Here is a 26,720-nt window from a genome sequence, read left to right on the forward strand (position 1 = left end):
ATCACGGCTTCAAATCCGTTGAGTAGCGTTTGAGAATACCATTTAAAATTGAAGGATACTTAAATTTAGGAGCCCGTCAGCTGAGTGACAGATTTGAGTAGTGTTTCAGTATTCGGCCGTAAGAAACCTAGTCGCAAAAAAGATATGCGTACCATTTTTACAAGCACTTCGCTTGTTAGTTAGTATGGGATAAATCTTGCAACTGAATTTAAAACCAGTTCTCCTTAACCAATTGAGCTGAAATTTGGTATACTTATGTAAGTACGATGAAAATGCAATATTATGGTACCATTGAACTGAATGGAGACTGGAGGTGGCCATAGGAACTTCTAAACAAAACGGCGGAATTGCATCTAGTTTGGGTTCGTTGGATTTGTTTTTTCGAGCACTTTAGTGCTAGATGATGTCCACGGTCCTGATAATGAAGTCAATTATAATTTTCAAACGAAGTCAAGCTTGTTTTTAAAAAAGTTTTTTTTATTACAACTTTATTTTAAACTTTTTAGTTGTTTCTCAATCTCATGGCCCAAGTGCTCGGGAAGACAAATCCAACGAACCCAAACTCGATAAGCTTCCGCCGTTTCGTTAAGGAGTTCCTATGGCCAGCTCCTGCCACCTCTTGACTTCATCATCAGGACCCTGGACATCATCTAGCACTAAAGTGCTCGAAAAGACAAGTCCAACGAACCCAAACTAGATGTAATTCCGCCGTTTCGTTAAGAGTTCCTATTGCCACCTCCAGACTCCATCCAGCTCAATGGTACCATAATATTGCATTGTCATCGTACTTACACAAGTATACCAAATTTCAGCTCAATTGGTTAAGGAGAACTGGTTTTAAATTCAGTTGCAAGATTTATCCCATACTAACTAACAAGCGAAGTGCTTGTAAAAATGGTACGCATATATTTTTTGCGACTAGGTTTCTTAGAGTATTATACCATTTTGGAATCTTGGATAGTTGCGTCAACTTTATAAAAAACTTGCCGCAGTAGTGTTCATACTTTTTTTTTACAAAACGATGAGTCAAAGTGGAGTGAAAGTAAAAATCGTTGAAAATTTTAAGGAAATAACATATTTTGATTAACTTTTGTGTAAAAACTGCAAGGATTCTGGGGGTTTTAAGAGTTGGAGTGAACAACAGCACTACTTAAGTTGCCGATATAAACAGAAAAACAGGAATATTTGAAAAATTGTGGTCGTGGTAATGTAAAATATAATAAGGGGTGTCAATTTTCGTCGAATTTCATAATTTATTGTATAAGTTAAAAAATAATTGAGATAGATTTTTTTCCTTATTTTTCCTAAAGTAGTCATGACTATGTCCATCCTGTGGCGTCGGCTTATCCTTGAATTTTGGGACACGTTGTATACTGTTGCCGATGGTACATTAGTACATATACTAATGTACCACCGGCAACAGTGTTAACTATCCATTGCCTGTCTTTGATGAGAGCTAGAGCAAAAACGGAAATGGATAGATAACAGTGTGGCCGTGTGTACTATGTATGTATGGGCCACACTATCAGCTATTTCCGGTCATGACGTCTCGTTCTATCACAAAGAATCGCCATTTGATGAGAGCGAGAGAAAAAACGGAAATAGGTAGTTGGAACTGTGGCACACTACACCAAAGGATATTATGTAAGTATCAATAAAACTGCAAGCTCAGCTATAATATACATTTTACTTATCAGATACGTCGTTACAACCTCTGCACAGACGACATACAGACAAAATCATTCTATTATATATAGTGATACAAGATACTATGCTTAGTGGCGCTTATAGTGATTACTAAATACAATCGGGCTCAATGGCGAGGTCTCTCGCGAGTTCTTACAACCGTCGAGTTAACTGCACACCTGGCGGCCGTGACGTCACATCGACGCATTCAGCGAGGTGCGCAGTTAACTTGACGTTGTACGTCCAACTTTCATTGTAGGGTTGCCAAAATTATCCACGACTTAAATGTCAGGGATGACAAAACATTTTTAAAGATTTACACTGTTAAAAATATAGTCATGCTTAAGTTCGTCAAACTCCAAAGCATCTGGCAAACTACAGGCTTTTATGTGGTGTGTAATGTACAAGTTATTTTGACAGCTGTCATTTAACGCTCAAGTTCAACTGTCAAATTGCGTCCCACCCGTTGTATACCAGATGCTTGGGATTACATAATATATACTTATGGTATTTAATACCATGATTTATATTAAATAATGTACGTCATTCACAATTTTGGCAGAAATAATAAATCATCAATATAAAACTTTGTGACAAGAAATATTTTCTTTCATTTTATACGAAAATAATCGTTCGTATGGTATGTATAGTCAGATGCACAAGCAACTACATATTTCTATTCAATTTTAAACCGTATACACTTGAAATAAGATTCAACGTCTGCCCGAAGTGAATACATTCCTGTGCAACTGACTACCCACACAATGCAGCATTCACTTGGCGTATTTGGTCAAATATTTGCGATAACTGTCCAGAGCAAAATGAACCTTGGTGTACTAGAGATAACAATTAATTTATGAATCGATCAATTTGCAAATATTTGACCAGAAATAAAAATTTCAGCATGAAAACTATTATGTACATTCAAAAACGTATTTTAAATGCACCCAAATTAAATCCAAATTGCAATGAACGTTGGACGAAACATTTTTGTCAATCTTGGATGTGTCACTCACAATCTATGTAGTTTTACCGAAAACGGTACAGTCACATTTGGGTAAGTGATTTTCATCACTGTCATAACCGTGTTAACGTCAAGTAAATATTTTTATACACCGACATGTATTCACCAATGGATTTTTTATAATAAGAAAAGTATTATTGTAGTAACATTAAACAAATTTTATTAGTTAAAGAACAGTCAGTTAAATAGTTTGTGACGCTCAAAGTGGGCAAAAAGTTATTGCAATTGTAACTAAGACGTGTTGCGAACTTATTGAATACTTTGGGTGTCACGAAATATTTGACTGACTGTATTACAAAAAATCCATTGGCTTGTCGGTGTACTGTACTAAAGTACAATTTAAGTCTTATTTTTAAGACATACAATTCAAAATCCTTTATATCGTCACTTTTGGCAATTGAACTTGCTGTCCAATAATTCTTTACATTTATATCAATGAAGAAATATTCCACATTTGATCTCATGATTAGCTACACATTAGTCAAATCACAAATATACAAAAACAGATACATGATAATTTAAGAAAGAAACTAACTATTTCAAATAAAATAGTGGTAGACAAAATTTGTATATCAATTAAAAATACGAAGGATGTTGTCGAATGGTCAACATTCGATTAAAGTGTAGCTATTATACCACACTCACTGCTCATATAGCTATTGCAATAAAACGTAGCTCAGAGAAACAGTTTTTTAAACGAGTGACAAAGATTAGAAAAAGAACATTCCTATAGTACAATTTTGGATATACAGGCCAGCTCTGTAAGTACTAAATTGTGACAGATATTAAAAAACGTAAAACGTTAATAATTTGTCCGAGTTAATTTGCAACAGCTAACGTTATAAGCGATGAGTATGGCGTGTGAGAGAAACGTGTATAAAAGGGTGATTAAGTTGCACCCCAAAACTACCCTCTAAGACCTTAGATATGACGCGGTCAGTATATGCCGTTAGTTTATCATTTGGTTTACATTTGACATCATAGTCTAGCACTGACTAATTGTACATGAATAACTTTGGAAATTACACGTATTCATATAATATTAAAATTAATGTTTAAATAAATTATTCTCCAATATAATTAATAAAAAGAAGGAAATTATTCCTAAGCGGTGGGGACTAACGTATGCCAAAATAATCTTTAAAATGTATTTTTTTTTACTGAAAATCGCATAAAAACAGTTACAGCGAAACAAAAAATATGCAGTAGACTTAGGATACGTGCCACGACAAACTTTTATCCATATTGCACGATACATATGTCATCTAAATGAATGAAATGCGGCGCAAATCAAGGAAATACCTATTCAAATCGTTTTCGTAGCATCTAGAGATGCTACTTAAAATAAGTTATAAAAACTTGAAAAAATCGAACTGCTTAAGGAGGGAATCGAACCCACAATTTCACAGGTTCGATTCCCGCCGTAGGCAGTTCAATTTATTCATGTTATTTATAGCCTATGCAATTTTTTTTAGTCACTCGGGTTAGACCGCGACGTGGCAATCGGCAAAATACATTCTCGTAGTGAATCAAGACTATGATGTCAAAAGTACACTATACTCGGCGCAGACTCGTGACAGGTGGTGTAATAATAAGACAGTGCATATCACGTTTTCTATCGTATTTGCACTCGTTATGAGTGACGTCACAAAGAAGCAGGCATAGAGTTGTTTATATTACGTAACAATGGACTATGTATTTGACACCATTCCCAAATAATTCGAAATCACTACTTTTTTAAAAAGACTTCATTCTGGTATTAACAATTTAATTAATTTATATTACCTGTAAATTAAGATTTTTGGTTACATTGTAATTGTAAAAGTGGTTTAATTGAGTCGACAAAATATGTAGTGACGTCACTTGCCAGTATTGCCATACAAAATCTATGGGAGAGTCTCGTTTTGATAGTTTAAAAAAGTACGTCAATTGGATAGGTGGTGGCAACACGTCTATTAATAAAATATTGGTGAGTGTGCATCTGTTTCAAAAATTACTAATGTCCCCGCCTGCCACGAGTCCTTGCGTCGAGTGTAGCACGTGATATCTGCGTTTAGCCCACGTGCGAGCCCGCGTGAGCATGTATGGTCGCGTGGCGCGTGCCGACGGCTCCGAAGGGCGCGTCGTCTTCGGCGGACGCGCCGGCAGACGAGCACAGCGAGGATCCCGTGGGGGACGAGCGGGCGGATTGGTGGGGAGGCCCTGGGAGGAAAGAAGAAAACTTCGTTATTTGATGCAAATAGACTTTTTACACGTCTCAGTATGAATGCTACCACGGCTTCAGAACAATAAATGTTGTGAAGGCCTGTGGTTGGAAGATCTCAAACGTCGACGAATGTCATGTTTTACATTATCGTCAGTCTAATATTCAGACTGCTTATGCCCATTTGTGCAAACTTTACAGGAAGAAATAAAAACTTTATTTTTAATATAATTAATCATTGTATTTCAATTAATACTTTAACTCTGAAAAGTAATATAAAATATTTTTCATAGTTAAGGTACTAATTGAAATATAATGATTATTTTAACTAGCCTATAGCATGTTATTCTTTTTTTTTTTATGTGACAGGAGGCAAACGAGCAGACGGATCACCTGATGGTAAGTGATTACCGTCGCCCATAGACACCCGCAGACCCAGGGGCGTTGCCGATTATTCTGATGTATAAACATTAAACAATAATACGACAGTTATCATAATCAGTTCAGTCGTTTTTGTGTTAAAAGTGTTACTCTAACATCCATATAAACATTGCTTTGTTAGTAGGATTAAATCTGAATTTGTAACTTAATGGCAATGACTTCTTACGGCGATTAATTTAGCGACAAGCGTCAGAGTTGAATGTTTTTTTAATGATATTATAATTTAGTTACGAAATAAAAATCAAATTTTTAACACTAAAAAAACATGCATCGTCACTCATCGTATAAGAGATCCTTTTATTGGTAACTGAGATTTTTTTATATAAAAGGCAAGTAATAAAAATTATTATTAATATTTGCTTATCCGATTAAAATCCTTAAGAGTTAGTAATAAGGATGAATGAGAACAATACTTACTACTCACCGATATTGTTGTTGTTGCTGAGCGGCGCCGGCGCCGGCCAGCCGCTGTGCATGCGAGAGAACAGCGACTCGCCTTCTATGGGCTCCTGGAATAACAAATTGACCTTTAGCATTATACTTTCAAACAGAATAAGGGTTTCCACCAAAGGGGAGCGGAGAAGTGTCGGGCTGTCAAATTTTTCTACAGAACTTCGCACGCGACTTCAAATTCTCTCAAAGTCCTGTGATTTTCCTTTCACTCGCGCATAATCATAGATGAATTAGCTAACCTACCGTATCAAATGAATGGACCTACGCGAAAGAGAAAGCGACTTAATTCATAGGTGATCAATCTCATTTTGAGACTTTTTTAATGCAGAAACAAGGCAGGTATTTGACCGCAATGATTGCGGCGCAATCGCACCTGGTGTTAAATGAAATGCAGTCTAGGATGGTACATATCTGCCCTGTAAGTGTCATTCACTCTCGCCTTAAAAAGGCCCGGATTATTAGACTTGCTATTTCTTTAAATGTGATTGTAAGTGTGTGAACTATTAGGTGGTATTAGCTTATGGTCTTGAACAGAAAAATTATCAAGATGTGGTGAATACATTGTACTTAGTTTCATGAGATGTTTTTACTGTGGTATGAAATTATCCACTATCTACGCGCACAAATTGGAACAACTAACCTGCCCTTTGTAAAACTTGGACTCCGTCACATGGTGTATGGTCACTTCGTTGTTTAGCTTGGACCCAACACGTAGCCTCTGGAAGTAAGGCAGCGAGTCACCGTTGGCCATATGGTTGGCCACATCGTCAAACTTGCCAGCGTTCCCACCGATGTCACACTTATCACTGAACAGTGCACTGCGGAACACATTCCTGTCTTCATGCCCAAACGGAGTGTACAGTCCGGTGAAATCGTTCCTTTCTTCATCACGTTTCAACGGAGTCCCAATTGGCTCCGGTCTCTGTATGGGATTTGCAAATAGTGATGAGTCGTTTGAATCGAAGGAACGGTTAGATTCGTTGTTCGGTCTCGTTCCAATTGGGTTCGGTGAGACCACTGGCTTCGGGCTGGCATTGTCAACGTAGTACTCCGGTGATAGGAAGCTCCTCTGATGATGATCATCGTTGGTCTTGAACAAGGAATACCCCTCATCGTTCTTTTGTGTGAACGATGCCAAATTCATGATCCTATTTTGAAACTCGTCCTGTTTAGGTGAAGTTCTCTCCATGTACTGATTCGGGACTGTCTGCACTGGATTGTAGACATTTGGATTGACGTAGTTGAACTGTGGATTGTACATGGGATTTACTTGGGGCGTTTGGGGGCGCATTCCCATTAAACTTTGTTGATGCATCATAGACATGAGAGGGTTTCTGATTGTGTACATTCCATTGGACGTAGGAGTAATAGTTGCTTGGCAAGGGGTCGGCGGCATCGGTATAGGATCAGGTATCCTGATCTGTTCTGTTTTTTTCTGAACTGGAGCAGAGGTGACTTGGACTGGAGGTAGATTTGGATGGAACATCGGGTTTCTTAGTGTGACCATCTTGGCGTCGGGCTTGGGTTCCTCGGTGGCGGCTTTCTTTGCTTTCTTCTTGGCCTTTTTGGACTTGGCGGGGGGCGCCGGTGGCGGCGGCTCCGGAACGATTATTGGTTTTGGAGGTTCTGTGGATGAAAAACAAATCATCATTATTCCCGAGAACAATAACGCAATTTTAAATCTTAACTTTTATTCGTCCAATGACCACAAGCTGCCATCCTTATCGCTCGCGCGTAATTAAATTGCTGTCGCGCTCGCACACTCACTGCGGGCGCCCGTCGCACAGTCGCGACAGAAATATAATTACGCGCGAGCGATAAGGATGGGTAGCTTAGGGTCTTTGGACGTAATTCTACGTGCTCGGCTACCAGACTTTAGTACTTTATTGAAAATGAGGCCACCTATGTGTAGTGGGCCACAGTTCCAGCTACCCATTTCCGTTTTTTCTCTCAAATGGCGATTCTATGCGATAGAACGAGACCACATGACCGAAAATGGATAGCTGGAACTCTGGTCCATATGTCCTATTTTGTGAATATTTAATTGTAGGCGGGGCAGCAAGGTTCTGGTGTGGAGGCCACGTACCGGAAAACGAAGCATGGGACAACACAAGGTGGACTGACGACCTCCCTCATAAAGGTAGCAGGAAGGTGCTGGATGCAGGCCGCTACCAACCGGGCGATGTGGAAGTCATTGGGGGAGGCCTATGTTTAGCAGTGGACGTCCTGTGACCTAATTCGCGTATTTTGACACAGTCAAAATCTCGTTGACGTTTAGAAGGTCGTACTATTGAAAAACAATTCTAAATCCGTATTCACGTGTCATTTCGATAGAACGATTACTCGATAGGACCGCAACTCAGCGATTTGTTGTTGTTGTTGAAGGTTTGTTTGTAACGTGAATAAAGCCATGTATTCATTAGGTAACATTTGTTGATAAACTGTTTATGACTAGTGTGAAACAAGTTTACCATAAACACAGGTTTCTGAAACTTGGCCGTCCACACTTGCTCTCCACTTTAGCGGGGAGTACGGCAACATGTATCATAAACAATGTTTCATCACCTATGTTTATGGACTGTTTATAAACTGTTTACAGAGATGATGAAACATTACGCAACATTGTTTATGAACAGTTTATAAACAGTGTTTTTCAACAAATGTTGCCTAATGAATACATGGTTAAGCCATGTATTCATAAGGTTACTGTGGCTGAAATGATGATGTAACAAAGGTTCTCACCAGGCTGGTGATGGGCGAACATCATCATGGAAGGATCGGCGTGTATGACCGGCGGCGGCCGCGCTACCGGCGTCGGCGTTGCCGCTAGGGCGCCGCACTTCCATAGAGGCTGTAACACACAATGATTTATGTTTCAAATAGGTTACTTTCTTTATAATACTAGCTGACCCGGCGAACTTTTTTCCGCCTTAATGGCAATAAATAAGCAGACTTTTTTTTAAATTTCGAACGGGATAAAAAGTATCCTATGTCCTTCTCCTGGCTCTAAACTACCTCCCTGACAATTTTCAGCTAAATCGGCTCAGCCGTTCTTGAGTTATAAGTGGAGTAACTAACACGACTTTCTTTTATATATATAGATACGCGCGTGGACCCCTGAACCCTATGTTTTTCCAAAATAAAATTTAGCCTATGTTACTCGTGGATAATGTAGCTTTCGAATGGTGAAAGAATTTTTTAAATCGGCCCAGTACTTTTTGAGCCTATTCATTACAAACATACAAAAATAGGTACAAATCTTTCCTCTTTATAATATTAGTATAGACTAGCTTTCCGCCCGCGGCTTCGCCCGAGTGGAATATTTCGGTTTTTTATATAACCTATGACACTCAGCAGTTCAGCACTCAACAATTTAACTTTCCCCCGGGACAAACTTGACCTTCATTGGTTGGGGTTTTATGGCGGTCAAGCTGTAGATCCTGGCTACACAGGAGTTGCAGTGGTGGGAACGAGAGGTGGGAATAGTCCCGTTTTTATTATATCAATTCCAAAGCAAAAATGTCGCGTTGAGACCCGTTTTTCTCAATTTAATTTTCAAAGCAACTTATAGAGTTATTAAAATCAAAATGTGTTCTTTATGCAAAGTGTTCCTGGCAACATTTATAAATCGTGTCAAGGACATATTATTATTACTAGCTTTTGCCCGCGGCTTCATCCGCGTGAAATTTAGTGTCACAGATCGGCATAAATTATAGCCCATATGTTAATCTGGGTTACAAACAATAATACTGTAAAGTTTTAACAAAATCCGTTCAGTAGTTTTTGCGTGAAAGAGTAACAAACATCCAGACATCCAAACTTTCGCATTTATAATATTAATTAGGATTTGTTACATACCACAGACTTGATAGAGGGCGCTTCTTTCTTCTCCGTAGGCTGCACTCGCGTTAATGTTATGCCCGGGGGTAGTCGCAAATCCGCCACCTGAAACAAACGGTTCGATTCCTTTGTGAGACAAGCGATTGTCAACCTTACGATGAATTCGATAAAAGTAATTTAATTTCTGCAAATCGACGCCTTGGAGTGAAAACTTCTTAAGTGTAAAAAAGTAATGAACCCGCTTTTATATGCAGAACTGTTATATTGGGTGAGATTGAACAAAATGCTTATACAGAAGCTCAAAGTTGCACAGCGTGCTATGGAGAGGGCTATGCTTGGTGGCTAGCAAGCTGAAGTGGCAATGGGCAGGGCACATAGTACGCAGAACTGACGGCCGATGGGGCAGCAAGGTTCTGGAATGGAGGCCGCGTACCGGAAAACGCAGCGTGGGATGTCCACCCACAAGATGAACCTACGACATCGTAAAGGTACATAGCGCTGGAAGCAGGCCGCTACCAATCGATCAACATGGAAAGAATTGGGGGAGGCCTATGTTCAGCAGTGGACGTCCTATGGCTGAAATGATGATGAACGAAATGCATAAAATGCATTCTCGAGGTTTCCACTCTAAGGCGACGAAATAGGCTTTTAAAAACCACTTTTACACGTCTCAGTATAGATTCAATAAAGTAAGAGGTGATTATACTCATAAAAACAAAGATTCACCAAAAGCAAAAGGCAAATCGTCATCAAAATGTTTGCTTTCCCATACAAAATAGGGCATTTGACACCACCAATCAATTGACGTACTTTTTAAAACGGTCAAAACGACTCTCCCATAGATTTTGTATGGCAATACAAGCAAGTGACGTCACTATTTTGTCAACTCAATTAAACTACTTTTTTCAATTACAATGCAACCAAAAATCTTAATTTACTGGTAATTTGAAAATAATTAAGTTTGACCAGAATGAATAATAACTGTCTTTTTAAAAATGTTGTGATTTCGAATTATGTTTCGATCGATTTTGTCTATCAATAGACTATAGAATTTTGAATGAGAATGCAAATTCGTCGATTTGTACTTATTTTTGTTGAAAATTCGTTTATTTATAGGGGTATATGTATTTAAAATGGATAATATTACAAAATACACATACATTTAGTTGAGACATGCTTCCGTGACACGATTTCTGTTGAGAAAGGGTATATCTCATTTTCACAGTGAATCAAATAAAGGTATGTTCACATTAATACGTTGTTAGGTGTGAATATACCTTATAATACCACTTGCCAACTGAATAATAACAGAAATCATAAATATGAATAACAAGCATGGCTTTTCATATAAATATACAGGGTTACTTGTAAAACACCAGCAAATTCGCGGTACTATAGTCTGGTCTGTGAGCACGTAGAATTTTGTCCAATGACCCCAAGCTACCCATCCTTATCGCTCGCGCGTAATTATATTGCCGTCGCGACTGTGCGACGGGCGCCCGCAGTGAGTGTGCGAGCGCGACAGCAACATAATTACGCGCGAGGGATAAGGATGGGTAGCTCGGGGTCATTGGACAAAATTCTACGTGCTCACAGACTGGGTTATAGATAACATCATATACGAGGGGTGTTCAAAAAGTAATAAGAATGGGATATTTCTAGCCATCAAAAAACTCTGAAAAACATTGGGCAGGTAGGTAGCTTAATTCTTCACTAGAAACCGGTAAAAAATTCATTCAAGTTCACCATTACGTTTACGAATTATATTCATCTGAAAAATAAAATATTTCATACCTGAACTCCGCTGCTGAGTTGTTCCATGATGCTGCAAGACGCCGGTTTCTCCGGCTCATTGCTGCACTGGTTCTGCAACAATAAACGTGTTGATTAACATTTCTACACTAATATTAAAGAGAAAATATTTTTTATTGCAAGGGAATAGTACTGGACCGATTTGAAAAATTCTTTCACCGTTAGAATCCTACATTATCTGTAATGGTTTTTATAATCTTTGAAAGGTTAAGTGTTAACTTTAACAGCCCGGTAAGACCCAGAACACACGGTGAAACGCAATTGCAAAGAAACTGCAACTTCTAGTTACTTATGAGTTGCATCTAAGTTTCTGCCATAGATTCCGTTGAGAGACCACATATGACGCGACCAGTTTGAAACCGGTTTGAATTGGTCGCGTCATGTGTGGTCTCTAAGGCCCAGAACAGACGGTGAACCGCAACTGCAACGAAACTGCAACTTTCTGATGATTCTTATGAATGAGACTGAAACTGAAAGTTTCAAACTGGTCGCGTCATGTGTGGTCTCTCAACGGACGCTATGGCAGAAACTTAGATGCAACTCAAAAGTAACTAGCAGTTGCAGTTTCGTTGCAGTTGCGGTTCACCGTCTGTTCTGGGCCTAAGTGATTTAACAATAAGTTAAGCCTAGCAGCAGACTAGACTTTTTATCAGCCGATTGTTGCCAGGCTGTTAATCAGTATGGACATGTATGAAAGTGCGCACACCGATTTGGTATCGGCCGATTCTTTATACAAATAAGAATCGAACACAACCATCGGCCAACTAAAAGTCGGTGGTCTGCGCCTAGGCTAGTCCGGTCACCGAGCACGTAGAATTTCGTCCAATGACCCCAAGCTACCCATCCTTATCGCTCGCGCATAATTATGTTGCTGTCGCGCTCGCACACTCAGTGCGGGCGCCCGTCGCACAGTCGCGACAGCAATATAATTACGAGCGAGTGATAAGGATGGGTAGCTTGGGGTCATTGGACGAAATTCGATCTGCTCGGCGACCGGACTTTATACTTTTCAATGATCCTTTTTAACCGACTTCAATTCGATTGTAAGTGTTTACTAGCTGTGCCCGCGACTTCGTACGCGTGAAAACCCGTTTTCGCAACATTTTTCATTGTTGCTCTGCCCCTATTACTCGTAGCGTGATGTTGCATAGCCTATAGCCTTCCTCTATAAATGGGCTATCTAACATTGAAATATTTTTTCAAATCGGATCGGTAGTTCCTGAGATAAGCGCGTTCAAGTAAACAAACAAACTCTTCAGCTTTATAATATCAGTATAGATAGTAGGAATAGTTACCTTCTTGTTGACAACTTCAAGGGTAGTATCCTGCGTGATATTAATGACTTTAGGTTGTTCAGCTGCCTGTTGTTTCTTCTTCTCTTTCTTCTTGCTAGGTTCCGGCTGTGGCTGCGGCTGTTTTTGTTTGGGCGCCGGCGCCGGGGCTGGAATGATGGTAATTTGTACCTTAATGCGATGGGATAAGGTTCAAAGTTGTGGAAAGTGTGCACTGTTATTTTTTATTTAGTACACAGACTTAAATGAGTGACTTTACTAATCTATAATGCTTTATATTTTTCTCACAAGGTGGACCGACGAGCTCATAAAGTTATCAGGGAGGCGCTGGATGCAGGCCACTACTAACCGGCCAATATGAAAATCATTAGGGGAGACCTATGTTTAGAAGTAGACGTCTTGTTGCTGAATTGATGATGATGAGGATTCTTTGTAAATTGGCGTCTTTGTATAAAAAGGTAAATCGCAATAAAAATGCCTTCCCATACAAACTTCGACTGTTAACGGTTAATTTCGCTTCACCAAGAGAGCTTGCGTCCAACTGTGGACTACCATTGGAAAAGAAAAAAAATCGTTGAAGAAAAAGCATCCTAAAATAATGTCTTAAATCTTCCGCGCCACACTCAATGTTAATAAAAATATATAACCACATCCCAAATGAAATTAAAAATATTAGATAAAATACCATCATATGAAAAACAATTAAAGAAGTTTCTCACTCTCAAAAGCTATTATTCCATCTCTGAATTTTTTAATGAAAATATTATGTAATGGTCTGTCTTTGTTTATACAATAATAATAATAATGTAGGTAATTGTATAATTTTATAATATTTAATTTTATAATTTTAATGTTTATCTAATTCTATAATTTTAATGTTTATTTAATTTTATAATTTTAATGTTTATTTAATTTTATCTTAGTTTGACAAATAATTCTCTATTTTAATGTTATTTTTAAGTTTTTGCATCGCCTTCACTGGGCGTCACATGTACAATATTATGTTCTTGTCAACCCTTACCCATGTGACATGCAATAAATAATTTGAATTTGAATTTAATGACTCACTATTCTTCTCCAGTTTATTCTCTTTTCCTTTCTTCTCAGCTTTTTTATCTTTCTTTTCTTCCTTCTTCTTGGCCGGCTCAGGTTTCTTAGCTTCTGTCTCTTTCTTCTTGTCAGCTTTCTTAGGTTCCGCTTTCGCGGGCTCCGCTTTTTTCGCTTCTGTCTTTTTGTTCTTTTGCTGCTGCTCCTGTTGTTGTCTCTTTCTTTCTTCTTCTTCCGCCTGGAATAAGAAATAGATTATTTGAAATATCATGTGAATCTATATCTACAGGGTGTTAGGTAAATGGGTATATGAGCCGACACTAGCCCATGTTAATATGGTCATATAAATGGTATGGTGAAGTCAGAAAATTGATATCTTCATTTTAATCATTTTAATTTTCATACAAGTCGGATTTTATAAAATTTATTTTGTATGAAAATAAAAAAAAAAAAAATGACGATATAAAATTTCTGACTTCACCATACCATTTATATGCCCATGTTAACATGGGCTAGTGTCGGCTCATATACCCATTTACCTAACACCCTGTATAAAAGCAAAAGGTCACTGACTGACTCACTCACTCATCACGAAATCTCAGAAACTACAAATGCAGATAGTCTCAAATTTTGCATTGGAGTTTTAGAACGTAGGTGCTCACTAAGACAGGATTTTACTTTAAAACTGGATCCACGCGTACGAAGTCGCGGTCGGCCACTAGTCATCTATAAAACTTTTAACTTGTATAAAAAAATAGCTTAGGTGGACCGACGGCCTCATAAAGGTAGCAGGAAGGCGCTGGATGCAGGCCGCTACCAACCGTGCGATGTGGAAGTCATTGGGGGAGGCCTGTGTTCAGCAGTGGACGTCCTGTGGCTGAAATGATGATGATGATAATTATGTCTGGAAGTGACATAATACCTGTTGTTTAGCCAGAGCCTTCCGTTGTTTCTTGGACAGTGGTGGCGTTTCTTCTACTGGAGGTGGTTTGGGCTTCGCTTCGGCCGCTTTTTTCGCTTCCGCCGCTCGCTTCGCTTCTTGCTTCGCTTGCTTCTCTTCTTTTTGCTTTTTCTACAACACAATAAATGATTTTAAATTAGGTATGAAAGATGAAGTTTAAGCTTTTTGGTTTTCAAGTTGAATTTCAAACGTGAGTATTATTAATTATTACGTATTATAAACAACGCTATGCCTGCCTCTGTGTGACGTCACCCATAACAATGTGAGTGCGAGAGGAAACGTGATATGCACTGTTTTATTATTACACCGCCTGCCACGAGTCTTTGGGCCGAGTATAGCTCTTATGCTGGTTTTCTATATTCAATCCTAATCCAAATCCTTTCGATGTTTTTGCATTTTCATAGTTTATAAGAGTAGGCGCACACCGTTGATTTTTCGTCGGCCGATAGTTTAGTCGGGCAGTTGATCAGTATGGGCATGTATGGGAGTGCGCACACTACGCCGATTCGATTTGGCCGATTCTTCATACAATTTAAAATCGGGCACAACTATCGGCCAACTAAAAATCAACGGTGTGCGCCTACTCTAAGACTACTATTTAAACAATATTAAAGCTTAAACGCATTGAAAATTGTGGATATTTAATTTAATCTAAAACTAAATTAATTTTGACAGTTTAAATCCGGATTTGGATAATGATTGAATATGGGAAACGGGCTAAAGTGGTCGGTACCCCTCAATTAATTATGAAATCACCAGCATTTTTGTTTTATCCACAACGAGGAAGCTCTTGGCCTGTATCTCACCTGATGGTAAGTGATGATCAGGCCGAAGGTGGAAGCGAGCTTCACCAAAAATGCAAAATAGCTATTCCAAGGAAGTGAAAGGCATTAGTGCCGTCGTCTGTACACACGGGCACACTGTTAACTACCCATTTCCGTTTTTGCTCTCGCTCTCATCAAATGGTGATTCTTAGCGATAGAACGAGACGACATGACCGGCAATGGACAGTTAATACTGTTGCCGATAGTACGTACCTTCTGCGTGCCCTTGGCGAGCTGGTTGATATGTGCTAGCGCTTGTTCCCAGGTTTGCTTCGTGCGTACTTCTGGCTGCTTTTGCGTATTTGTGTCTTCTTTCATCATGTTTAGTACTGAAACAATAATAATTCAGGTTAAAAATACTCTATTAAAATGTTTCCAAGGGTATTTTTAGTACATCTTTTGGTTAAAAATTAAGTTGTAATATCTTTCCAAGGGTATTTTTAGTACATCTTTGTTTTAACCTCTGCTTTTTTTTATGCATGACAAGGCAGGTATTTGACCGCCATAACACCTGGTTAAGTGAGATGCAGTCTAGGATGGTACATATCTGCCTTGTAAGTGCCTATTCACTCTCGCCTTGAAAAGGCCCGGATTACAGTGTATCAGGAAAGACAGTAGCAGGCAGCGAATTCCAGTCCCAAATTCCCAGAGTTATCGAATCCCTTAGTGCGAGCTGGTGGAATGTCGACAATGTAGGGATGGTACCCTAACTTCCGTCTGGTTCTGATGGAAGGGAGCTGGTGAAATTTTACATCATCATCATCATCATTTCAGCCACAGGACGTCCACTGCTGAATATAGGCCTCCCCAATGATTTCAATAATGAGCAGTAGTGACCTCCACTCCAGAACCTTGCTGCCCCATCGGCCGTCAGTTCTGCGTGCTATGTGCCCTGCCCATTGCCACTTCAGCTGTGAATGTGGTGAAGGTGTAATACCAGGCCTGTTCATCTCCGCGAGTTTGCATCGAAAACAAAACACGCGCGACTACCCCTCCTGCGGTAACTAATCGACAGGACAATCACGAGCGAGTATTCTTCACTCATTTGCATTGTAAAGACAATAAACTATATGTAAAAACGGTGGTGTAATTAATACCTACTGTGCAGTATTTTTTAACTGCCTGAATAATAGAAACGCAAAATATAATTCATGCTTAATCATGTATTTCCTCCACCATTTTCCGCAGTTTGGCACCTCACGTCACATCATTTTACCGAAGTCAGCCCTATAGCTTCGGCGCAGTACCGATCACTGACGCTTGTCAACAAAATGGTGCTCGACTCTTGAGACAAGCTAAATTACACATTGAGCATACATTTTATTAATACCTTCGCGAAATAAAACTTCTGTTCGTTCGTTTGTTCGTTTCAGCCGAAAGACGTCCACTGCTGGACAAAGGCCTCCCCCAAGGATTTCCACAATGACCGGTCCTGCGCCGCTCGCATCCAGGCACCTCCCGCGACCTTCACCAGATCGTCGGTCCACCTAGTGGGAGGCCTGCCCACGCTACGTCTTCCAGCTTCTGTACGTAGTACTTATTATTATTCTGTGCTTCAGCTGTGAATGTGGTGGAGGTGTAATACTCACTGTTGTGGTTGCTGAGCAAATGTTGGAGCGGCGCGGGCGCGTCGGCGCGGCGTCGCACACAAACCACTCTGTCGCCTTCTTGGACTGAAATTATTTAAACATTCACAGTTAAAACTTTGAAATTGTTCTTTTCCCGTGTGAAATTCTATTTGTGACAGAAATATCGTTCTAAAACTTGTCATTTTTCAGGTACCGATCTAAAGCCGGGTCCGTGAGCACGTAGAATTTTGTCCAATGACCCCTCGCTACCCATCCTTATCGCTCGCGTGTAATTATATTGCTGTCGCGACTGTGCGACGGGCGCCCGCAGTGAGTGTGCGAGCGCGATAGCAACATAATTACGCGCGAGCGATAAGGATGGGTAGCTTGGGGTCATTGGACAAAATTCTACGTGCTCACGGATAAAACTATAGAGGGGGGGAAACCAGGCCGCCTGCCTCTGGTAGCGGTCTAAGGGGCGCCAAATAAAAAAAAGAAGGAGCGCTTTGTGAAAAATAAAACTTGTCGACCATTTTTTGTGCCACAATATTTTTTTAAATGTACAGCGTCCCTCGCGGATACTTTCAAGAACTACAATCCTCATAGACTTTTAGACGCACTCGCTAGCGATGGCATTCAATGCTAACTCGCACTAAGAATACTCACGAAGGCGGTTCTTGCAACTCACAAAGGCGAGTGAGCTTTCCTTGTGTGTGTACGTGTAAATGCACATAACGATAGTGTCTTCTTCTTCTTCGAGGTCGACTTAATTTGTGCCATTTTCAAGTATATGTATAAGTGATACGAGTTACAAAATGAGATCAAGTAATGATATAATGAAGGATGATAGATGATACCCCTTCCCACCCTTTGAGTCTCAGTAAAGTTGTGGTGCTTTACTGAGACCTCCTATGGACAACTTGAGAGAACCCGAAGAATCACGATGCACTGTTTGCTTCAGTTGCCCACACTCATGCACGTTCACGAACACTCAATGGTTAATCATCATCAACAGCCCTTTACAGTCCACTGCTGGACTATGAGCCTCCTCCACTATAGTGGAGGGTTTTGCCATAATCTCCACGCTTGGCAGGCGGGTTGGAGATCGCAGTTTAAAAGATTGATGTTTTTCAGAGAGCGCTGCTGCCCGTTCTCTGTTTGATGTGTAGTCCCTAAGTCGCCTCTTACGACACCCGCGGGAAGAGTAGGGGTTGGTGACAAATGTATTCTACTCTGCCGTCACCACACGGCTATAGCTGTCAATGGTTAATAATCCACCATTATTACACATTAATAGTCGCCCAAACACGAATTTGAGGAAATAAAACAAAACCGCTAACATAACGCTTCAGATTCCCGCCAAGAAGTCCTAACGATAGTGTAATGTCTGTCAAAACTTTTGCAAAACGAACAGTAGCGAGCCACCACACATGTAAAGCTCACTCGCCTTCGTACTGTGCCTTCGTGAATTGCAACAACTATTCAGAAACTTAATATCTACTCACTGAATTCCACAGCAGCCGATCGCTTCTGTTTCTCCAATTCCAACTTCTGCTGCTCCATCTGTTGTTGTTTCAGCGCCATCTGATGTTCCTGCACTTTCTGCTTGTACTCCGCCGTGTTCTTTTGTTGTTGTAGCAGTGCTGCTTGGTCCAGCTGGAAGAGAGTTGTGTTGTTATGCCTCAGCTACACTACTCCCTTTAAAGGAAGAGGAAAACGCCTTCTTCGAGGAAGTTAACCTAAGTTGGAAGTGTGTGGATACGCATACACTCGTGCCACCTTGCGAGGAAACCAGTCTATCGAAGGCCGCGCACTATGCAACATCAGTTCGTTATGGACGCTTAAGTGACAGCTGCCATTGCAATGTGCACTCTCTCATAATATAACATCGTTAAAATTCTTAAGGATAAATGTGATGACGCGAACCGAATTAAAATTCCTATGGATAATGAATATCTTGATAACCGAAGTTATTAGAGTAATCAGACGCTTCGTGTTCAACATTTTAAACGCTTTGACAACAGTCGGAAGTCGGACGAGACGAGACGAGGTTGCTCGAAGTGAAGAGAAGTGCGTGTCTACACTATCGAACTAGATAACTTCCCCAAACTTCGCGAGTTGATTGGAGCAAGGACTTCTGTGTATAGATGACAAGAAAAACCAGAATCCCGGTAGGATATACAGTATCATTCATACAGCTGGAAAGTCGAAAGATTCCCCCACTAGTTCTGCATACAAACCTGCGCGTGCGGCTTGCCCTGCGCGGCCCTGGCCTCAGCCAGCTGTCGATCGCACTCCTGCAGTCGCGCCGACCATTCCTGCACTTGTTTCTCAGCCGCTGCCAATTCCTGAAATAATGGAATGAAAATTAAATATCTTTATTCGATTTAGACCAAGATTTTCAATAGTGAACGTCAAAATAAAAAAATATCAAAAAAAATAGCCCTTAGGCCCATCGCCCAAGGCAACTTTATGTAGCAATGCAGTAGTTATTCTGTCGTGATGCAAACGCGATACTGTCGCGCTACCAGCACTCCGAAACGATCACAAAGAGAGTTAAAAACTAGCAAGAAACGTTGAAATCCGTTCAACAGTAAACGTAATTAATTCGTAAACGTAATTGTATTCATCATATTTTTTTACATTGTGAATGCCACATCGTCATAGTGAGTGAATCAGATCTCGATACTTTCTTGTACATCACGACTACACCTTTATCTGAGATACTGATAGTATAAATGGTTATATTTTGTATTATGTTTACCATATCTCAATGAAACTATGTAAGCCCTAATATAAATAAATCTTAATTTTAATTACCTTAGCACTGGTGTTGACGAGGTTCGTCAGCTCGCCTATCTGCTCCGCGAAAAGCTGGACCTTCGCTTGCTGAGCTGGACTCAACTTTTTCTTGCCTGTAATAAAGTTTAAAGTTATAAAATGTGTCAGCGCTGGTTTATGTTTCGTTCACTAAGAAGATGAATCAATGAAAAGAAATTACGAAGGAATGATAAAATAAAGCAGATTCGCAGGAAATAGCCCGTAGAATTTCTAAGTTCAAGAGCTGATGGCCGTTGAGGCAGAAAAGTTCTCGAGTGGTGGAAGACGTAGTGTGGGCAGACCTCCTATTAGGTGGACCGACGATCTGGTCTGAGGAGAGGCTTGTCTCCAGCTGTGGAAGATATTTGGCTGAAATGGATGAAGAAAAAAAAGAAACAGAATGAGAAAAAAGAAAAGAAAAAAAAATGAAAATGAAAAAGAAAAAGAAAAAAAAAAGAAAAAGAAAAAGAAAAAAAAGAAAGAAAAAGAAAAACACGCACCTTTCTTAGTGTTCTGCAGTTGCGCGCGGTACTCCTTCAGTCTCGCTTGAGCCTGCGCGTACGCAGGCTTGTGTCAAATGTAGATAGTATGTGCTGCGTATTTACATACATGCCTGTTTTCACCATCGATCCCTAATTTTTAAGTGACCTTTAAGCTTAAATATTAGGGATTGGTGGTGAAAACGGGCAACAGTCTCTCAAACATAGCCCTTTCTAGCATCATCATCATCTCAGCCATAGGACGTCTACTATTGAACATAGGGCTCCCCCAATGTTTTCCATGTTGCTCGGTTGGTAGCGGCCTGCGTCCAGCGACTTCCTGCTACCTTTATGATGTCGTCGTTCCACCTTGTGGTGCCCTTTCTAGCGCAGTTGGGTAAAAATAATAAAGTAAACACCCACCTTTCTTAGTGTTCTGCAGTTGCGCGCGGTACTCCTTCAGTCTCGCTTGAGCCTGCGCGTGGGCGGCGGCCAGCGGCGCCACGTAACCACGCGCGGCCGCGTAACCCGTCGCTAATGCTGCCCGCGCCTCCGTCAGACGCGCCTCCGTCTGCGGACAAGGATAACGAATAAACAATAGCACAACATTCGTGGATATACAGGGTGGAATTTTGTAATGCCACCTGGAGGGAAAGTACTCTTAATACTGTAGATAGAAAATTTTACTGAAGGAAAACATTCCTTTATTTTTGAAAAGAAAGAGAACTGCATTCAAAGATTTTCGAAAATTTTTCCAAAATTCTCTACAATACCATACAATTTTCTGTAAATAATTAAGATAATTTAAGATTTCATGGTTTTCCTTTCATTTGATTTATCAAATTTGTTGGAGAGATTTAATCCTTATACTTAACCCTAAAGATCGATACAATAAAAATACAGGGTGTAATTTTTTACAGATTTTAGTTGGTTCGATTCCCGGGTGTAGCAAGCAAATTTTTGAAAATCTTTGAATGCAGTTCTATTTCTTTTCAAAAATAAAGGAATGTTTTCTTTGAGATTTTTTTTCTATCTACAATATTAAGAATACTTTCCCTCCAGGTGGCATTACAAAATTCCACCCTGTAGAATAAACAATAGAACAACACGTATAGATATAGTTCCAAAATACTGAACTGTCCTATGCATGACATTGACAGTGGGGCGCCACCGTCAATACCAGATCGCCAGTTCCGATTTTTGCCATGTTGGAAACCATATAGTTGAACGATGGTAGCGCCCCCCTGTCATTGAGTTTGGTGGGACAGTTCAGCGTGGGTCATCTATACGATTTCTTTGACTTTAACAAACGTCAAAACTGTTAAACTCCATACAAAAAGCACCGGTTATCGTTATATTTAGGCCCAGAACAGACGGTGAAACGCAACTGCAACGAAACTGCAACTTTATGATGATTCTGATGAATGAAACTGAAACTTAAAGTTTCAAACTTGTCGCGTCATGTGTGGTCTCTCAACGTACGCTATGGCAGAAACTTGGTTGCAACTCAAAAGTAACTAGCAGTTGCAGTTTCGTTGCAGTTGCGTTTCACCGTGTAATCTGGGCCTTACAGTTATAATTAGATGGTGCAACTCAACCTTAGTCTTCTGTCGCTATTTTTCGACTAAATCATCCACGATCCATGTGGCGCGAGGTTCCCCGTATAACAACAAGCAAAACGCCCGCCCTGTGCTAGAATACTTCTTCTGTGTCAAAATGCCCCTCCCCTGTGCTATAATGTTCCCCCCTGTCAGAATGCCCCTCCCCTGTGCTAGAATACTCCTTCTGTATCAAAATGCCCCTCCCTGTGCTAGAATACTTCTTCTGTGTCAAAATGCCCCTCCCCTGTGCTATAATGTTCCCCCCTGTCAGAATGCCCCTCCCCTGTGCTAGAATACTCCTTCTGTGTCAAAATGCCCCTCCCCTGTGCTAGAATGTTCCCCCTGTCAGAATGCCCCTCCCCTGAGCTAATAGCTTCACCTCCAAGCTTCTTCAACTCAGGGTCAGTCAACTGAGCGACTAGCGTTCGCTTACCTTCATAGCCTACTGCCGTTGCTTCTTAGCTCGCTTCTTGCTTTGGTCTCCATGGTGCGAGGTCTAGATTTTTCCTCCCGGTAAAATGCCCCCTTCTCTATGCTTGAATCAGGCTAGTCAACACAGCGACTAGGCGACTAGCGTACACTCACCTTCTTAGCCTTCTGTCCTTGTATTTTGTCTAGATCATTTCTTCCCTCGATCCACGTGGCAGTTCCTTGCACAGAAACGCGTCAAGATTTGCTTCCCCAGACAAAATGTCTCTTCCATGTGCTAGAATGTCATCCTGCGTCAGTATGTCCTATCCTTAACCTACAAGCTGGATACTCCCTTGGTCATTTTGGCTCAACTCAGACTCAGTCAACTCATTTTGCGACTAGCGTACGCTTCTGGAATGGAGGCTGCGTACCGGAAAACGCAGCGTGGGACGTGCACGATCGATGACATCATAAAAGTAGCAGGGAAGCGCTGGACGCAGGCCGCTACCAATCATTGGGGGAGGCCTATGTTCAGCAGTGGACGTCCTATGGCTGAGATGATGATGATGATGTAGTTCACCTTCTTGGCATTCTGTCGCTATTTTTAGCTCGCTTCTTGCCGCGGTCTCCATGATGCGAGGTTCCCTGTATATCTACGCGTCCAGAAGCTAGGCTAGGATTAGGATTCCGGCTAAAGCCCGGTCTGCGAGCACGTAGAATTTTGTCCAATGACCCCAAGCTACCCATCCTTACCGCTCGCGCGTAATTATGTTGCTGTCGCGCTCGCACACTCACTGCGGGCGCCCGTCGCACAGTCGCGACAGCAATATAATTACGCGCGAGCGATAAGGATGGGTAGCTTGGGGTCATTGGACAAAATTCTACGTGCTCACAGACCGGGCTTTAGCTAGGTACACCAGCTCACCTTCTTGGCCTCCTGGCGCTGCTTCTTGGCGCGCTTCTTGCCGCGGTCCACGTGGCAGTTCCTTGTACAGAAACGCGTTCAGATTTGCTTCCCCTGTGCTACAATGTTCCTTCCTGCGTCAGTATGTCCTATCCTTGACCTACAAGCTGGATACGCCCTTGTTCTTAAACTCAGGCTAGCTTACCTTCATGGCATTCTGGCGCTGCTTCTTGCTTCGGTCTCCATGGTGCGAGGTTCCCTGTACATCAACGCGTCCAGAAGCTAGGCTAGGATTAGGATTCCGGCTAAAGCCCGGTCTGTGACTGTGCGACTGGCACCCGCAGTGAGTGTGCGAGCGCGACAGCAACATAATTACGCGCGAGCGATAAGGATGGGTAGCTTGGGGTCATTGGACAAAATTCTACGTGCTCACAGACCGGGCTTTAGCTAGGTACACCAGCGCGTACCTTCTTGGCCTTCTGGCGCTGCTTCTTGGCGCGCTTCTTGCCGCGGTCCACGTGGCGCGCGGGCCCCTCGATGTCCGAGCGGGAGCCGCGCCAGCACGAGCCGCTGTGAGCGAGGACCTCCATTCCCCTTGATAGAATGCCCCTACCCTGGATCAGAATGCTCCCAACGGGCTATAATGTACCCCCAATCCCTCATAGTCTGGAAAGCGTTCTCTTAGGCTTGAAAATCCCCCCCTCCTGGTTAGCTAGACAAGTTAAGCGTGGCTATATCTCCCCCCAGCAGAACACCCCTCCTCTAGACCATATGCTTTCTTTTGCTGCTTCTGAGCTCGTTTTTTGCGGTCCTTTTATGTACTCCAACAAAAACTAGACGCTTTGCTCCCCCGCCCCGGCAAATGCCCCTCCTTCTTTGCCTGAATACTCCCCCTCGTGTTAGAATGTCCCCTTCTGACCTACAAGCTGGATACGCCCTTGTAGTGAACAAGGCTTCTTAAACTCAGATTCAGTCAACACAATTAGCGACTAACGTACGCTTACCTTCTTTGCCTTCTGTCTTCTGTCGCTGTTTTTTCCCTTTGTTACCTGTACAGAAATGCGTCCAGATTTGCTTTCCCAGGCAGAACGTCCCTCCCCTGTGCTAGAATGTCCCTTCCTGCGTCAGTATGTCCCATCCTTGACCTACAAGCTGGATACTCCCTTGGTCTACCGTTCGCTCACCTTCTTTGCCTTCTGTCGCTGTTTTTTGGCTAGATCATTTCTTCTTCTGGAATGGAGGCTGCGTACCGGAAAACCAATTATTGGGGGAGGCCTATGTTCAGCAGTGGACGTCCTATGGCTGAGATGATGATGATGTGCGCTCACCTTCTTGGCCTTCTGGCGCTGCTTCTTGGCGCGCTTCTTGCCGCGGTCCACGTGGCGCGCGGGCCCCTCGATGTCCGAGCGGGAGCCGCGCCAGCACGAGCCGCTGTGAGCGAGGACCTCCATTCCCCTCGATAGAATGTCCTGCAGCGTCAGTGTGTCCCATCCTTGACCTGCAAGCGTACCTTCTTGGCCTTCTGGCGCGCTTCTTGCCGCGGTCTCCCTGATGCAAGGTTCCCTGTACAGCAACACATCCAGATGTCCCTCTCCTGTATCAGAATGCCTTCTCAGGCTCTCAGGTCATAACTAGCGCTCACCTTCTTAGCCTTCCGTCTTCTTGGCGCGTTCTTGGTAGGCCAGAATGCATCGTCCCTATTCCAATACTGTGCTAGAATGTTCCCCCGAGTGCTAGAATACCCCTGACCTAGAAGCTAGGTACACCAGCACTCACCTTCTTGGTATTCTGGCGCGTTTCTTGCCGTGGTCTCCATGATGCAAGGTTTCCTGTATATCAACGCGTCCAGATATTCTTCTTGAATACTCCTTCTGTGTCAGAATGCCCCTCCCCTAAGCTAATAGCTTACCTTCTTGGCCTTCTGGCGCTGCTTCTTGCCGCGGTCCACGTGGCGCGCGGGCCCCTCGATGTACTGCAGAAGCGCGTCCAAATCGCGCGGGTCCGAGCGTGAGCCGCGCCAGTACGAGCCGCTGTGAGCGAGGAACTCCATCCCCCTAGCTCAGAATGCATTCCCCTGTGGCATTATGCTCTCCCCTGTAGCATAATACTCCCCCCTATGCCAGAATGCATACCCTAGTAGCCTAATGTCGCCGTATCTTGCCTTGTTCCAGACCAGATTTGCTCCCCCCAGCATAATACCCTTTCTCTAGACCATATTCCCCTGCTTCCTCTCTAACCCAGAAGCTAGATACACCCATGCTTATCTTTTTCGGTTTCCTTAGCTGTTTAGTTACTAACTTTGATCCAATCTAGATTTTCAACCCCCAGCTTAATACCCCTAGATCATATGACCCCCCCTCATAGAAGCTAGCTTACCTTCATGGCATTCTGTCGCTATTTTTAGCTCGCTTCTTGCTTCGGTCTCCATGGTGCGAGGTTCCCTGTACATCAACGCGTCCAGAAGCTAGGCTAGAATTAGGATTTCGGCTAAAGCCCGGTCTGTGACCCCAAGCTACCCATCCTTATCGCTCGCGCGTAATTATGTTGCTGTCGCGCTCGCACACTCACTGCGGGCGCCCGTCGCACAGTCGCGACAGCAATATAATTACGCGCGAGCGATAAGGATGGGTAGCTTGGGGTCATTGGACAAAATTCTACGTGCTCACAGACCGGGCTTTAGCTAGGTACACCAGCTCACCTTCTTGGCCTTCTGGCGCTGCTTCTTGGCGCGCTTCTTGCCGCGGTCTCCATCATGCGAGGTTCCCTGTATATCAACGCGTCTAGATATTCTTCCCCGGCAGAACGTCTGCCTTGTGCTAGAATGCTTTCTCCTACTCCGAGTCAGAATGTCCTATCCTTAACCTACAAGCTGGATACGCCCTTGTTCTTAAACTCAGGCTAGCTTACCTTCTTGGCCTTCTGGCGCTGCTTCTTGGCGCGCTTCTTGCCGCGGTCTCCATGGTGCGAGGTTCCCTGTACAGCAACGCATCCAGATGTCCCTCTCCTGTATCAGAATGCCTTCTCAGGTCATAATTCCGGCTAGCTAGGTACACCAGAGCTCACCTTCTTGGCCTTCTGGCGCGTTTCTTGCCGTGGTCTCCATGATGCAAGGTTCCCTGTATATCAACGCGTCCAGATATTCTTCTTGAATACTCCTTCTGTGTCAAAATGCCCCTCCCCTAAGCTAATAGCTCACCTTCTTGGCCTTCTGTCGCTGCTTCTTGGCGCGCTTCTTGCCGCGGTCCACGTGGCGCGCGGGCCCCTCGATGTACTGCAGCAGCGCGTCCAAATCGCGCGGGTCCGAGCGGGAGCCGCGCCAGCACGAGCCGCTGTGAGCGAGGAACTCCATTCCCC

The 26,720-nt window shown here is 42.4% G+C and overlaps 1 protein-coding gene across 1 annotated transcript; it reads right to left on the reverse strand.

The window, feature by feature from the left end:
• Nucleotides 1–1,668: 1,668 nt before the first annotated feature.
• On the reverse strand, nt 1,669–26,715 carry LOC135085210 (serine/arginine repetitive matrix protein 1-like). Its single transcript, XM_063979964.1, has 19 exons — nt 26,563–26,715; nt 20,874–21,021; nt 20,581–20,603; nt 20,472–20,538; nt 19,972–20,066; nt 19,392–19,499; nt 18,657–18,807; nt 17,173–17,256; nt 15,797–15,912; nt 14,721–14,870; nt 13,820–14,036; nt 12,755–12,900; nt 11,442–11,513; nt 10,808–10,840; nt 9,666–9,752; nt 8,550–8,658; nt 6,448–7,433; nt 5,779–5,863; nt 1,669–4,912 (listed from the first exon to the last, which is right to left on the reverse strand). The coding sequence occupies exons 1-19, from the start codon at nt 26,713–26,715 to the stop codon at nt 4,764–4,766; spliced, it is 2,979 nt and encodes a 992-aa protein (XP_063836034.1). The 3' UTR covers nt 1,669–4,763.
• Nucleotides 26,716–26,720: the final 5 nt, after the last annotated feature.

This window comes from Ostrinia nubilalis, chromosome 28 (genome assembly GCF_963855985.1).
Source record: "Ostrinia nubilalis chromosome 28, ilOstNubi1.1, whole genome shotgun sequence".
NCBI classification, from domain to species: Eukaryota; Metazoa; Arthropoda; class Insecta; order Lepidoptera; family Crambidae; genus Ostrinia; species Ostrinia nubilalis.

Bases quoted from the DNA above. Each gene is read 5' to 3' on its own strand.
- LOC135085210 (XM_063979964.1), bottom strand. From the start codon at position 26,715: ATGGAGTTCCTCGCTCACAGCGGCTCGTGCTGGCGCGGCTCCCGCTCG. The intron at 19,500-19,971 runs GTAATTAAAATT...CCATTATTTCAG, and splicing joins TCGTCAACACCAGTGCTAAG to GAATTGGCAGCGGCTGAGAA. The intron at 7,434-8,549 runs GTGAGAACCTTT...TTTCATCCACAG, and splicing joins GTTCGCCCATCACCAGCCTG to AACCTCCAAAACCAATAATC.